We start from the raw sequence: 12,907 nt of genomic DNA, 5'->3' as shown, positions 1-12,907 counted from the left end.
TTGCATTTGTGTGTAACTATTTGCCTTGCACCAGCAGCACAAAGACACACTTGTTTCCTATTTGCTGAGCCTACTGAGAGGCCTCCCACGTGTCCAGTGGATCGAAGAAGGCTTGGGAAAGAAAGGAAAGGGTAAGGACAAATCCTCTTACAGGGCAACATGCTTGGAACATTCCTTTTTTTTGTAAGCGTTTCGCTTGCTTTACGATATCAGTCATCATCACTGTCATATAGAGGCAGCAGTCGCATTGATTCTGATGACATTGTCTAGCTTTACAGCAATGTTTATCTGCAATACTATCAGTTAGAGTGCATCCACTCCTTTCACATTTTGTTACGTTAAAGCCACAAATTGGTTGAGTAGCCCAAAATTTTACTAAACTTTAGAATGACATGACTCAGGTTCAAGTAAAAAAAACAAAAAAAAACGAGTCCTCCAAATTATTAATGAAACTCAAGTACTAAATGATTCATATTTTTTTCAGACCATGAACGTCAAATCTATACAATTCTAAAATAGGAACGTTCCCAATTTAGATATAAGGAATTCAATCTGTATCAAAACAAAACCACAAATTATGGCAAATTCAGCAATACGAAATGGTCTTAATTTACTTTTTTTTCTTTTTTACACTCACTCACGAGCAGCTCACCACGCAGGGATTAACATAAAAAAAAAAAAACTAAAAAAAAAACCAGTGTGCTTGAAGTGGAGTTCTTGTAGGTTGAAATATTGACATTTTTAGGTGGCCACCGATGATAGCACATGGCGAGGCTTTTCTTTCTTTTTCTTGGTCTGATTCAGTCTCAACTCAGCTGTCTGAAGAAATACAACATGACGTCTGCTATGGAAGCTCAGATACGCCCGCGCAGACTTTGGCTATAGCAATATTCTCTTGCATGGTGTTGGATGAGATATCATGACCCCCGAGATTCTCTCATTATTCATTTGATAATTCATTACAAGGCATTTTTTTTTTGACAAGCACTCATCCCCAGTTTGTGTATATTGCTGCAGCCTTTCTGATAGCATTCCGTATTGTCATGAATCAATTGTGACTTTTTGGTGCGTTGCCTTCTGTTCGCCAGAGTTTCTCCCGGTTGCCGAAAACTTCAGCTTCTGCTTGGTGACGCTTTTAGCAGATGTGGCTCAGAGGGACCTCGACTACCGACAAGAGGTGAGTCTGCCACTTGTGTTGTGTTCGTTGACGATGACGAAAATATTTCGTTAAGGCCCCCTTTTTTTTTTCATGACGGTGACAAGCTATACTCTGGCTCTTTGACGACGATACACTTTTGTCTCGATCCCATACAGATTCCGTTACTTGCGTGGTGATCCAAAATGTATTGCATTAAACTTAAAATATGTATAGAAACAGAACAGAAGCGCGTGTTCCCTAAGTTTAAGTGCTATTTGACATTTATTCAAGCGTCACGATTGAATGCGTAAACCTTTCCAGTAACTGATCCTGACACACAAGAGTCCAAGATGGGAGGAAAAATTAAAAAAAAAAAAAAAACTCCAATCACAGAGCTCAACTTTAAGGACCTAAAATATTCCAAAAGGATATTCTAGTGTGTAAACATAACTCTTAAATGTGCAATAACAGCAGCTTCTTAGACTAGTAGTTACCGATTCTTAGAAGTCTATCTTGGTTTAGGACAGAGTGGTTCTTGTTCAAAAATTAAAGCTTGATCTACATACTCTGACTTCCGCCGTTGTGGCTATAGTGTTGTTTGTCTCTTTTTTTGAGCTGTCTCTAGGCTGCAGTGGCGCGCTGCAGTGCTGCCCTCGATCGATCTGGCAGGTTAAATAGAATAAACTATGTCTCAAACTTGGGTTTTAAACTGGACAGTGATTTTAAATTAAATTGGCAAATGAGTGCTGTTGTTCGACCCAGCTTCTTCTTAGGCAGCGGGCTAAGGCGAAGCCCTTTCTTTCCCAGCAGCACTAAGAAACCGTAATCCATGCATTCGTTACATCTAGGATAGATTACTGTAATGCACTTTATTTTGGATTCAGCCAGTCCTCCCTCAAGCGCCTCTAACTGGTCCAAAATGCTGCTGCTTGTCTTTTACGCACCTGCCCACTGCGGCAGGTGCCAAGGACTAAGCGCAGCCTCAGGGGGGATTGCGCGTTTTCTGTTGTCGGTCCTTCTCTCTTGAATGACCTCCCATTGAATGTTAGGCAAGCCCCCTCTCTGTCCACTTTTAAAACTTGTTTGAAGACACATTTTTATTCTTTAGCTTTCGACAACAACACAAGACTGTCACTGTTCCGCTGTTCTTCTGGTGTCTATTGTTTAATTTGTGTTCTCATTTCCCGCTAATTTATATGACACCATATGGAAAGTGCTTTGTTACACCTCCAGCATTAGAAATTGTGTTGTATTGTATTAACATATGACTGGCTGCTATGTAAAGAAGGGATTGAAAGTATTGATATTCCCTCAACGTATGGACAATTGGTATCAGCACAAAAATGATTGCAATACATCGCACAAATATATTTTTTTGCCAACCCTACTTGTTACCATACGATAAAAAGTATAGTTGGTCTCTCTCAGGTCAAATGTATGCATGATGCCTGATGTTTTGCAGATATTGAACACTATCATGGAAGTCATGCAGTCATTGCAGGAGATGTGCCAAACACCCGATAATCATGACAAAGGTAGTAACACACACACTGTGGCAAGTCACGGTCCTTTCCGAATCTCATCAAAGTCTCTCGCTCTCTCTCTCTCAGTCTACCTGTGCAGGTACATCGTGCCCAGCTTGTTCGGCATGACGCGAGCATTTGGCCGCTACAGCGTCACAGACGAAGCCCTGTTGTCCAAGTTGTTCCCCAAACACTCGCCTCAGACTCATTGCGTCGCCGAGGAAACGGAGGGCGTGCGGCGCCGATCCTTCAATGACTTCCGCTCCATCATTCCCAACTCCTTGCTGACAGTGTACCAGAGTGACACGTTGCGCCGTCGCACTGCAACCAATCCTGACTCCTCTGAACAGGTCGCATAAGTTTTCTGAAAAATGCATTTATTTCTTGTTGTTGTTGTTGTACTTTGGTTCACTTTGTTTGTTCTTTTGCATAGGTTTGTGCTGACGGAGGCCACTCACCCTGCTCTCCCACCACACCTGGCCCACATTACTTTGAAGGTAAAACAGTTGCAAACATCCCGCAATTGACAGTGCAGTATGACTTTAACAATGTATTTTTGAATTGTGGTTGTAGTTTGCTGTGATGTAGACGTGCACGCCGTTATACTGAGAGCTCTTTCTAATATATTCATCTGCCATGTAAAAAAAAAAAAAAAAAAAAAATAGAAAACAGCTCTCAGTATGTTGTGCAGGGGATCGTAAACGAGCCTTGTTATTAATAGCGAGTAATTTACGCAGGGAGTTGAAGGACTTCTGAAGGTTAGGCTTGATTAATTAATCGATGACATCATTGATATTTTTCCTGCACCTATGTGTATGTCCCTGTTCTCCATCATTCCAGGTTCCTACCTCCCAGACAGCAGCACCGTGGATCCTGACTACTATTTTTCCACAGTCAGCTCCAGTTTCTCCGTGTCTCCTCTCTTCCTGGGAGGAGGAGAAAATGAGATTGAGGTGCCAGTCGATCTGCTCCGGCAGCTGCTCAGCATGGTTTGTGTCCACTGTAATGCCGATGCTGGCCTAACACACTTATCACACCCACAAGTCTTTTCCTCTCACTGTCCTTTGTTCTTGTTCAGGTGAAGATATTTGTTTCAGAATCTTTTTTGAAAACCCTGGACGCAACCATGGCTGAAGTGACAGGGGTAAATAGGATGTGCATTGCGTTTAAAAAAAAAAAAAAAAAAAAAAAAGTCTCATTTTATTCATCTCATGTGTCTTTGTCTCCCACGTTTGTCATAAAGTCCAACCCCGGAATGCACCTCTATTACAAAACCTTCAGTGACCCTCTTTATGTGTGCGTGTTCAAAATGCTGAGGGACACCTTATACAACATGAACGGTAAATCGATCGCGCTTCTGAAATCCGTCTTCATCCCTTCAGCCAGGGAAACATTTGAAGCGCGTTGACATTGTGACACTTTTTGGATTTCAGCCTTACAACCGGGTTTTGTGCGGGAAGTCCACGACTTTGTCCTGGAACAGTTTAGCAGCAGCCAATCGGAGCTGCAGCGGGTACTTCATGACGCGGGGGTGTTGCCGGGGGAACAGAGCCCCCTCAAGCTTCGTTGCCAAGCCAACGCTGCCTGCGTGGACCTCATGGTGTGGGCCGTTAAAGATGAGCAAGGTGATCGATTTCTTGGCTGGAGGGTGGCCGGAGCGCCATGTTGAGGTGGCTATGTGAGCTCTTTTTTTTTTTCTCCCCCGCAACCATGTTGTTTTCACAGGAGCTGAGAACCTGTGCAGCAAATTGACCGAGAAGCTGCAGTCAAAAACCTCCAGTAAAGTCATCATCGCTCACATGCCCTTACTCATCTGTTGCCTGCAGGTAAAAACATTGTTGAGCTAAAAAAAAAAATTATTGAAGAAAATGTCACGTGACGTTGGGAAACACGCCATTATTTTTTTGAAGGAATATACATTTTCTGCGATTACAAAGATAATAATAATGCTCAGTTTGGATAGACACTGCCAGAGAGGTACGCAATTATGGTTGCATACATTTTTGTTCTTTGAGTGTTCTCGAAGGCTTCAGCGCCGTGCATGAGCACTGCATATTTCCGATAAGAATTTTACATTTGAATCCGTGTTGTTCCTGTGTCTGTTAGGGCCTGGGGCGTCTTTGTGAGAGGTTTCCTGTGGTGGCTCACTCTGCTACAACATCTCTTCGGGACTTCCTGGTGGTTCCTTCACCTGTAATCATAAAACTCTACAAGTACCACAGCCAGTACAGCTCAGGTACCAGAGCTCTCGCGTGCACGCTTAATGTGGAGCGTTATTCAGAGTAGGCCTTTCGGTAAATTTGGACCCACAAGTAGAGCACAGCAACACACAGGGATTAGATAACACTGTCATTTCCTGATCTGGGCCTCATCCAGTATTGATTAGTACACAGTGTTCATTGGCCGGTGGCAAAAGATGTGTCACCCGCTGTGTTGTGCTACACAATCAATCAACTCTTAACTTTGTAAAACAAACGTCACTAGTGCACCTCTGATTCTCATGATGAAAAATAAAACTATTATTTATCCTACAGGCAATGAGCAGCCAGGACATCAATTTCCTACGTTTCATCAAGTTACATTTAGGATTCTGTGGTCTTTATCTCTTTGCTATCTCTGATACCCTAAAAATCAAAACACACTTTTGGAGTTTATCCGTTAGAGCGGAAGTCTCACACAATATGCTGAAGTCGTGCAATGTCATTCATGATGGCATTCATTACTTTTCTCGCAAATTTGCTTGCATTTTGTCTTGCCTAATGCTACGTTCACACCAAATCCGTTTCAGCGTCGAGGTGTTCACAACACAGCCACTCATTCGTGCTCAAGGGGAGGGGCTTCGCTTTTCAGCGTTTCCAGGAGCAAATAAAGAAAAGTTTTTTGACATCGCATTCAAGTGGCCGACTTGGTGCTTAAGCTAATGTGAACAATATTGCCGTCTTGGTAAAATTCAAAAGCTGTTTAAAAAAAAAAAAAAAAAAGGAAAATGATCATTTCTCCTCCATTTCTTCTCTTTTCAAACAACCCGCTGAGTGTGCATGACGCTGAGTGTGACGTAGTACGTCCCGGAGCCGATTGGCTGCCGCGATGCGTCGCGCGAAGAAAGTTCAATTTTTTTATTCTTTTTTTTTTAACAGTGCCGAATGGGCGACTTTTTGGTGCTTCGTTCCGCGTCCCATCGCTCCAAATGCGTCATTAGCGTCGAACTGCACGTAACCGCGCCCGCTCGGGCAAACTCGACTTCAATTCAGTCGCGCCGCCGGCAACACTCGCAACGGGGAAAAAAAATACATAAGGCTGCTAACTTCCTGTATATTGTCATTTGTATTTATTTATTTATTCAATTTTTTTTAAATCAAGGCACTGGAGAAATCCGGATCAACGTAACCAATGAGCACTCTCAGTCCACAGTCAACATTCTGTCCAGCAGGAAAGACCAGCAATCCATGTACGAGCAGCTCCGAGATATTTCAATCGACAACATCTGCAGGTTCGTCGCCAAAAAGCTGATTCGGCTTTGTCAAGAGAAAATGATCTAGTCGTATTTAAAAACATTAGCTGTTGTCGTTTGTCTGCCCAGATGTCTGAAAGCTGGTCTGACCATGGACAACGTAATCGTGGAGGCCTTTCTCGCTAGTCTGTCAAACCGTTTGTACATTTCACAGGAGAACGACAAGTGAGTAACAGATCTGCGCCAAATGCGATGTTCGTGTGGCACATCAACAAAGCTTGAGCTCTTTTAAAAGATCCTGTCCCCCTGCCAGGGATGCTCACCTCATCCCAGATCACACCATTCGGACGCTGGGCCACATCGCCGTTGCGCTGAGAGACACGCCGAAAGTGATGGAGCACATCCTGCAGATCTTACAACAGAAGTTCTGTCAACCTCCGTCCCAGCTGGACGTACTCATCATCGACCAGCTGGGCTGCATGGTCATTACCGGGAATGTGAGTCTGAATGACCATCTGGCTTCCACTACCGCTATGTTCTTCTTAAAACACCCGTCTTGGCTCTTAGTCAGATTGGAAAGGAATGTTTTGCACAAATAGAACTCTTTACTGTAGTTCTTTTTTTGTGTACCAATATGAAAAAAAAACCCCAACATTTTAGATGTAAACTTTTAATGACTTTTTATGAACCTACTAAGCAATATGTTGTGTTAAATATCGCTTCAATTTTTCTGTGCTACAGCAATACATCTACCAGGAAGTTTGGAATCTTTTCCAGCAAATCAGCGTGAAAGCCAGCTCAGTCGTCTACTCGGCTACTAAAGACTCCAGAGATCATGGCTACCGGTGAGTGTCAGTGCTACTGTTCTTCAGTGGAAACACAAGTGGGCCAGTTGTACCATAACAGGCTTCTAGTCAATTAACCCGAGATAGAATGCTATTCGGCTGCTCGTCATCCAGAAAATGTGTCGGTCATGCTCGGCTTGTTTCTATTTCCTCCCAAGGCATTGCTCTTTGGCCGTGATAAACGCTTTGGCCAACATTGCTGCCAACCTGCAGGGGGAGCAGCTGGTGGATGAACTCATGGTGAACCTTTTAGAACTTTTTGTCCAGCTGGGCCTGGAAGGGAAGCGAGCCAGTGAGCGGGCATCAGATAAGGGGCCAGCGCTCAAAGTGTGTTTGGATACCGCGACGTGCATGCACCTCATAAGCGTTGGGATTGGAATGCAAAAAAAAAAAAAAAGAGATAAATGATGTCCTTGTCGTCTTCTTTCAGGCTTCGAGTAGCGCTGGGAATCTGGGCGTTCTCATCCCAGTGATTGCAGTGGTGAGTTGGTCCCTTTTGAAATTATAACATTTCTGAGTTGTCTGGGGAATTCAAGCGGTTTGTTAGCGTTGTAGCAGAGCTGGGCAGAACAGTCCGGCCCTCCGGCCCGGGCGGACGCGACAAATTTAAAAAAAGGGTTGGAGTAACAAAGGCCAGAGGTTGATTTTAGTCCGGCCTACGAATCGGCCCTCGTGCGTGTGATGAACCTGCTCGCGAAACGGGCAAATGATAAAAGTTTACTCCGAACCCATCCATGCCCCGCTCCCAACTGTTTGTGTATGAAGAGACGTGAGCCAGCAGTGTGCGTACAAGCGTGCCTCTATTTCAAACAATGATCTTGAAATAAACCTCTGCCGTTAGCATCTCTCCCACGGCGGCGTCATGCACGGACGTTTTTTTTTTTTTTATTCATTCATTATATGAAGAGAAAAAAGCTGTTAATAATGGAACAAAATTGAAGAACCACAATAACTTTCTCACAGTGTCAGTCAACTGTGCAAACTCTTCTTTTTTTTTTTTTTTTCTTTTTTAATTGTCTCTCAATAGACGTTACAGCTGTGCCAAAATTTGAGAACCTCAAAGTTCTTAAAGGATACATTTTGCCAATGAAATACGATATAATATTTCAATGTAGTGGACATTTGTGGACTATTTTATGATATATGCCTTTGTATTGAATTTGGAATTTTGGAGGAATAATCATCCCAAAATAACAAAAAAAAAAAAGCGGATACAGAACAACACATGAATTTTCACGAACACAACAAACACATTCTTAGATCTCTGTTGCATTCTCATTTTGCACCAAAGAAAGTGTGTTCATTCATATAATCCCCCCACACTCTCAACATTGATATAGGATGGAAAAATTTGAACTGCATTTTTCAAATTTAGTGCTGTGCCGGGTTGGCCACTCGGCCCATGAAGACAACGCAGTCCGTACGGTGCTCGTAGATGAGGAAGAGGAAAGGGTGGTCTACTACGAAGCGGATCTGGGAGGAGAGAGGCATAAAGCCCACCTGGGTCAGAGCAGCTGCCTCTGTTCCTTCCTCGTTCACGGTGATGGTTCCCTGGTGCTTAAGCTTTATGGGAATTGATTTAAAAAAAGAAAAAAAAGCACGCATCAGACATAGCCGCTTCTCTCCTCTGCTGACTTTTTGATGAGTTGTGACGACTCACCCAGTTCATGGCAACCTTGTCCGAGGTCATTCCAGAGAAGTCTGCGCCATCCTGGAATATGTCTGTGAGACCCATCTCCTTCAGATTCACAATCAAGTCGTAGTTCTGCTCCAGTTTAAAGCGAGGTAGCACCACCTCGCGGGTCCTGCAGAGGGTCCGTAAATTAGCATCTCCGAGACGTGCATAAAAATGTCTCCAAGATGGACAAAATCATGGCCTGCAAGGATCAGTTTTTTCTAGTTCCATCAAGTAGTGTTACCACTACATAGTATCATGTTTACACATCTCAGAGGTCTAAAGACGAACCGGACTTTGGCGCGAGTTCCCAGTCTAAATTTGCTTGACAATTTTGGGGCTGTTAACGGAAACAATAAAACTGAACTTCACATCTTAGAGGATGCAAAGTTTTTTTTTTTATTTCTTTTTTAGGGGGACGGGCTGTCTTATCATTGTTCTTATTGGTTCAGATAGATTGCTATAAATAGATTGATTTGTATCTACGGCAAATATTTGCTAACATTTAGACCAGGTGACGTAAATGAAATCTGCTGATTCTATATTTCCTCGTCAATCTTAGCTCCTTTTTGCTAAGGTTATGGATTTAGTTTTTGGACCATATTTGCCATAGAATTTTAAGTCAAATTGAGAATTCAGAGGGTCAAATCTAGTGTACTCTATCAGTCCCCGTGGGGAAATCCTCGTGTGCGGTGTTTTGGCCTGTTCCCAAGTCCAAGACTGAGCCACTGCTACACACAATGTCGTAGAAAATCTCATTTGTGGGAAGGATGCCGCTGACCTGTTTGTCATGTTTTGGAGCCACTTGTTGACAACAGTAGGTGAGATCTCCTGCTCCAAGGTCCTCATACCGGTGATCTTCCTCGGCAAGGCGATGAGCATGCTGATGTGTCCCGAGTAGGGGAGCTGAAAAGAGCAACATGACGCTTATTCATGTAGGCTGTTGCTTGTCTCTCAAAATAGCGGAATCCTCCAAATCACCTGTAGGACGTCGCAATCAAGTTCGTGGTCTGCAGCGGCCAGGTAGTTCCCCTTGTTGGTCATCATCGGCACTCGTACGCTTGTCTTGTCGTTGACTCGAAAGTTGCGGTAGTGGGTCATCTCTTTGGGAAATTTCTGTTCCCATGTGCCTGGTAGTACAAGAGATTGAATGCGGATACATCTGGTCATACCATGAGGAGGTGAAAATGTGTAGTTGTGCGGTTTTGATGTGATTGAAGCTTGTTTGAAAGGTCGCTTTCTACGTATACCCACCTTTAAAGTATAGGTAATTGAGTAGCATAAGCACCATATTTGGGTCGACGCTCTTGAGCGGCTCCTTGATGAGTCCCTTAGTGAGCTTTAGAATTCGACTGTTAGCCTTGTTCAAAAAAGCAGCGTCGCTAAAGTCCACCGACTGCGGCTCAGCGAAATAATACGCCTTGGTTTCCGCACGGAAAGCATCTTTAACCGAGACGTTCTTCTTTACGTAGACGTCGTTCACGGAGCGTAGCGTGTAGCCGTAGTTTCTCCGGAAGAGCCTGTGGGTCAACTTCCTGAAGAGCTTATGCACCGTGCTGTTGTCATAGTGACTGCTCGCATTGACAAATTCAGCGAATCCCAGAACTTTGTAGATCTGTTCCTGGACTCCGGGTCCACCTCCTAAAGACATCATCCCCATGGCGATGGAGATCCCAGCTGGCGCCAGTAGAATGTTGTCACTCTGGTTGACGTCATTACGGAGGCTTCGATAGAGGTTAAAGCCGAAGAGGGCGTTGGCAATGTTGAGGCGTTGGAGGCGGGAACGACCGTGGAAGAGCCGCAGGAGTCTTGCGCGACGGATCTTTGGATCGGACGGTTCTGCGAATATGTCAATGTCCGGGGCGGGAGTGGCAATCTCATCAATCTCATCCCCTTCACTGGGAAAAAAAACCCATTCAACTCATGCACGCATGCTGATAGAATTTTCTATCTTGGGCCAAATACTACTCACATGTAGTCGTCACTTCCTGCAGCCAGGATTTTATCAAAATCGATGTAATCTTGGTCCTCAAAGCCATCAAACAGCAGCTCATTGGTGATGGTGTTTTCTTTGTGGAACTCCAAGGGGTTATCTTCCATATGATCTGCTCCCGTCGCTTGAAAGCCTCTGGGCTCCGGGTTTGAGGGACTAAAATGTGAACTGAGATCTTTGATGGCGGCCAGTGCTGGATTGACCAGTATGCAGGCCATCGACACGACCGTCACCATCAACTGCATCTTGACCGCTTCGCTAGGGGGCAAAAGGACAATGTAGAAAAACGAGTTAAATGCTCACAAGGACACGCTAGCGCAATATACAACATTGATTTCAAATTGGTCCGACAAAAGCCAAGTTTAAAAATCCCAACTTGACGGCATCTCCATGTTTCTCCAGTCCCTTACCTTCGCTGTGCTGCTTTGCGTTTGCGGGACACGAGCAGTGAATTGAATACAAAACTGAACTTTGACGTGGTCTCCTCCTGAACAAATAGACCAGATTAAACAGACCCCAAAGTCCTGTGACTGAATAACATTTCTCTTAACTCAGGCCAGCTTTTCTCTTAACAAGATTGCATACTCCTTGGCTTCACCACAAAATATATATGAAACAAATTAGCGACTTTATGGATTGATTCTTTTATTGATTTCCTTTACGAGACCTTGTTATGCAAATTTCTTACACACATTTTTTTGTTGTTTTTTTTCCCAGCTGAACTCTGAACATTTCTCTCATTCACAGTTGACCAGACGACTGCCGCCAATCAAAGAGGCTAAGCCCCGCCTCCAGAAGTTGTTTCGAGACTTCTGGTTGTACTCAGTGGTCATGGGTTTTGCTGTGGAAGGATCAGGTTGGATGAACGGCTACATTGCAATTTTGCTCATTAGATCCATTTAAAAAAAAAAAAACATTTGCGTTCAAGTCGCTGAAAAGGGTGACTGTCGTTTAGAAACGCATTTCAGTATGTTGCCGAGCACGTGCGTACCGCGACCGATTAAACCACAATGATAATCATCTTTTAAATAAATAGATACTAGAGTTGTGCAAAAATTAAAAAATAATAAATTTTTTTAATCGCGATCAATCGGATGAAGTCTTTTGATCGCGATTAATCGCACAGAACAGACGCCCGGACTATTGTATCTGAAGGTCTCGGACGAATAGTACCCGATACATGGTTGACTGTTGGTTAAAATATTTCATGTGGTGGGGTCTCACAGTGTTTCTGGACCTACTTTGTGTCTTTGCAGGTCTCTGGCCCAAAGAGTGGTATGAGGGCGTTTGTGAAATTGCTACCAAGTCGCCTCTCCTGACCTTCCCCAGTGGAGAGCCCCTTCGCTCAGAACTGCAGTACAACTCCGCCTTGAAAAATGACACCGTCACACCGGTAGCGCTGAGGAAGCAACAGTCATTGCCGCACGTTGTTTGTGCGACATGTGATATTTTAAAGGTCTTTCCTTCTCCAGGCGGAGTTGAATGAGCTGCGAGCGACCATCAACAATCTCCTGGACCCCTCCCCGGAAGCATCTGCGCTGATTAACAAGCTTGACTTCGCCATGTCCACGTACCTGCTTTCGGTCTACCGATTAGAGTATATGAGGTGTGCCAAGCTCTGTTTTTCAATTAATGCCTGGTTTGCGAAGAGGCACGAGAGTTTGATTGAACACTCTAAATTGCCCCTGGGTATGAGTGTGAGTGCGGATGGTTGTTCGTCTCTGTGTGCCCTGCGATTGGCTGGCAACCAGTTCAGGGTGTCCCCCGCCTACTGCCCGAAGATAGCGGGGATAGGCTCCAGCACCCCCCGCGACTCTAGTGAGGAGAAGCGGTACAGAAGATGGATGTCTCACATCCCACAAAAATAAACCGTGTGACAATGTAACCCGTTTGGCAGCCGCAATCCTGGTTGTGCCCAGTTAGTTTTCAAGTTTCATCTATTATTTGAGCGTGTTCATCAAAGGTTTTCTCCTTCCTTTATTTGCCGTCTCATAGGATGCTACACTCCAACGATCCTGACCGTTTCCAAGTCATGTTTCGTTATTTTGAAGACAAAGCCATTCAGAAAGACAAATCCGGTGAGGGTTTTTTTTTTCCTCATCTGTTCCGACATCGTCGTCTTTTCACAGTCTCACCTTGCCTAAATTTGCATTGTCATCAGGAATGATGCAGTGTATCATTTGTGTCGGCGACAAGGTATTCGATGTCTTCCTTCAAATGATGGCGGACAAGGTGAGTGTGTCTTTCGTGGAGCAGAACATTTTATTGGAATTTATATCCCG

General features: G+C 44.1%; 2 protein-coding genes across 3 annotated transcripts in view; one reads left to right on the top strand and one right to left on the bottom strand.

The window, feature by feature from the left end:
* The window catches only part of pi4kab (phosphatidylinositol 4-kinase, catalytic, alpha b), a 32,833-nt gene that overhangs the window by 2,180 nt on the left and 17,746 nt on the right, over positions 1-12,907 (top strand). For both annotated transcript variants that reach the window (XM_088291254.1, XM_088291246.1), the window contains exons 3-24: positions 38-131; positions 1,089-1,177; positions 2,601-2,673; positions 2,749-3,011; positions 3,095-3,158; positions 3,502-3,650; positions 3,740-3,805; positions 3,905-4,001; positions 4,095-4,286; positions 4,387-4,487; positions 4,768-4,897; positions 6,022-6,151; positions 6,242-6,337; positions 6,426-6,609; positions 6,854-6,957; positions 7,116-7,284; positions 7,388-7,438; positions 11,373-11,481; positions 11,882-12,018; positions 12,098-12,231; positions 12,621-12,703; positions 12,787-12,857. In XM_088291254.1, the coding sequence (XP_088147380.1) occupies positions 38-131; positions 1,089-1,177; positions 2,601-2,673; positions 2,749-3,011; positions 3,095-3,158; positions 3,502-3,650; positions 3,740-3,805; positions 3,905-4,001; positions 4,095-4,286; positions 4,387-4,487; positions 4,768-4,897; positions 6,022-6,151; positions 6,242-6,337; positions 6,426-6,609; positions 6,854-6,957; positions 7,116-7,284; positions 7,388-7,438; positions 11,373-11,481; positions 11,882-12,018; positions 12,098-12,231; positions 12,621-12,703; positions 12,787-12,857 (2,586 nt within the window). The remainder of the gene's footprint in view (positions 1-37; positions 132-1,088; positions 1,178-2,600; positions 2,674-2,748; positions 3,012-3,094; positions 3,159-3,501; positions 3,651-3,739; positions 3,806-3,904; positions 4,002-4,094; positions 4,287-4,386; positions 4,488-4,767; positions 4,898-6,021; positions 6,152-6,241; positions 6,338-6,425; positions 6,610-6,853; positions 6,958-7,115; positions 7,285-7,387; positions 7,439-11,372; positions 11,482-11,881; positions 12,019-12,097; positions 12,232-12,620; positions 12,704-12,786; positions 12,858-12,907) is intronic.
* serpind1 (serpin peptidase inhibitor, clade D (heparin cofactor), member 1) lies at positions 7,739-11,116 on the bottom strand. The gene is made up of 7 exons (XM_088291266.1): positions 11,036-11,116; positions 10,605-10,883; positions 9,887-10,530; positions 9,614-9,762; positions 9,414-9,538; positions 8,618-8,762; positions 7,739-8,520 (listed from the first exon to the last, which is right to left on the bottom strand). Exons 2-7 carry the CDS (start codon positions 10,868-10,870, stop codon positions 8,329-8,331), a joined length of 1,521 nt encoding a protein of 506 aa, XP_088147392.1. The 5' UTR covers positions 10,871-10,883; positions 11,036-11,116; the 3' UTR covers positions 7,739-8,328.

Source organism: Idiotropiscis lumnitzeri, chromosome 1, assembly GCF_059441095.1.
Source record: "Idiotropiscis lumnitzeri isolate Australia: NSW breed Sydney's pygmy pipehorse chromosome 1, RoL_Ilum_1.0, whole genome shotgun sequence".
Lineage (NCBI taxonomy): Eukaryota > Metazoa > Chordata > Actinopteri > Syngnathiformes > Syngnathidae > Idiotropiscis > Idiotropiscis lumnitzeri.
The sequence above is the reverse complement of the archived record's forward strand: the minus strand, read 5'-3'. Positions and strand labels throughout refer to the sequence as shown.

Bases quoted from the DNA above. Each gene is read 5' to 3' on its own strand.
- serpind1 (XM_088291266.1), bottom strand. From the start codon at position 10,870: ATGCAGTTGATGGTGACGGTCGTGTCGATGGCCTGCATACTGGTCAAT. The intron at 10,531-10,604 runs GTGAGTAGTATT...TTTTTTTCCCAG, and splicing joins GCAGGAAGTGACGACTACAT to TGAAGGGGATGAGATTGATG. The intron at 8,763-9,413 runs GTCAGCGGCATC...GACCCTCTGCAG, and splicing joins CTCCAAAACATGACAAACAG to GACCCGCGAGGTGGTGCTAC.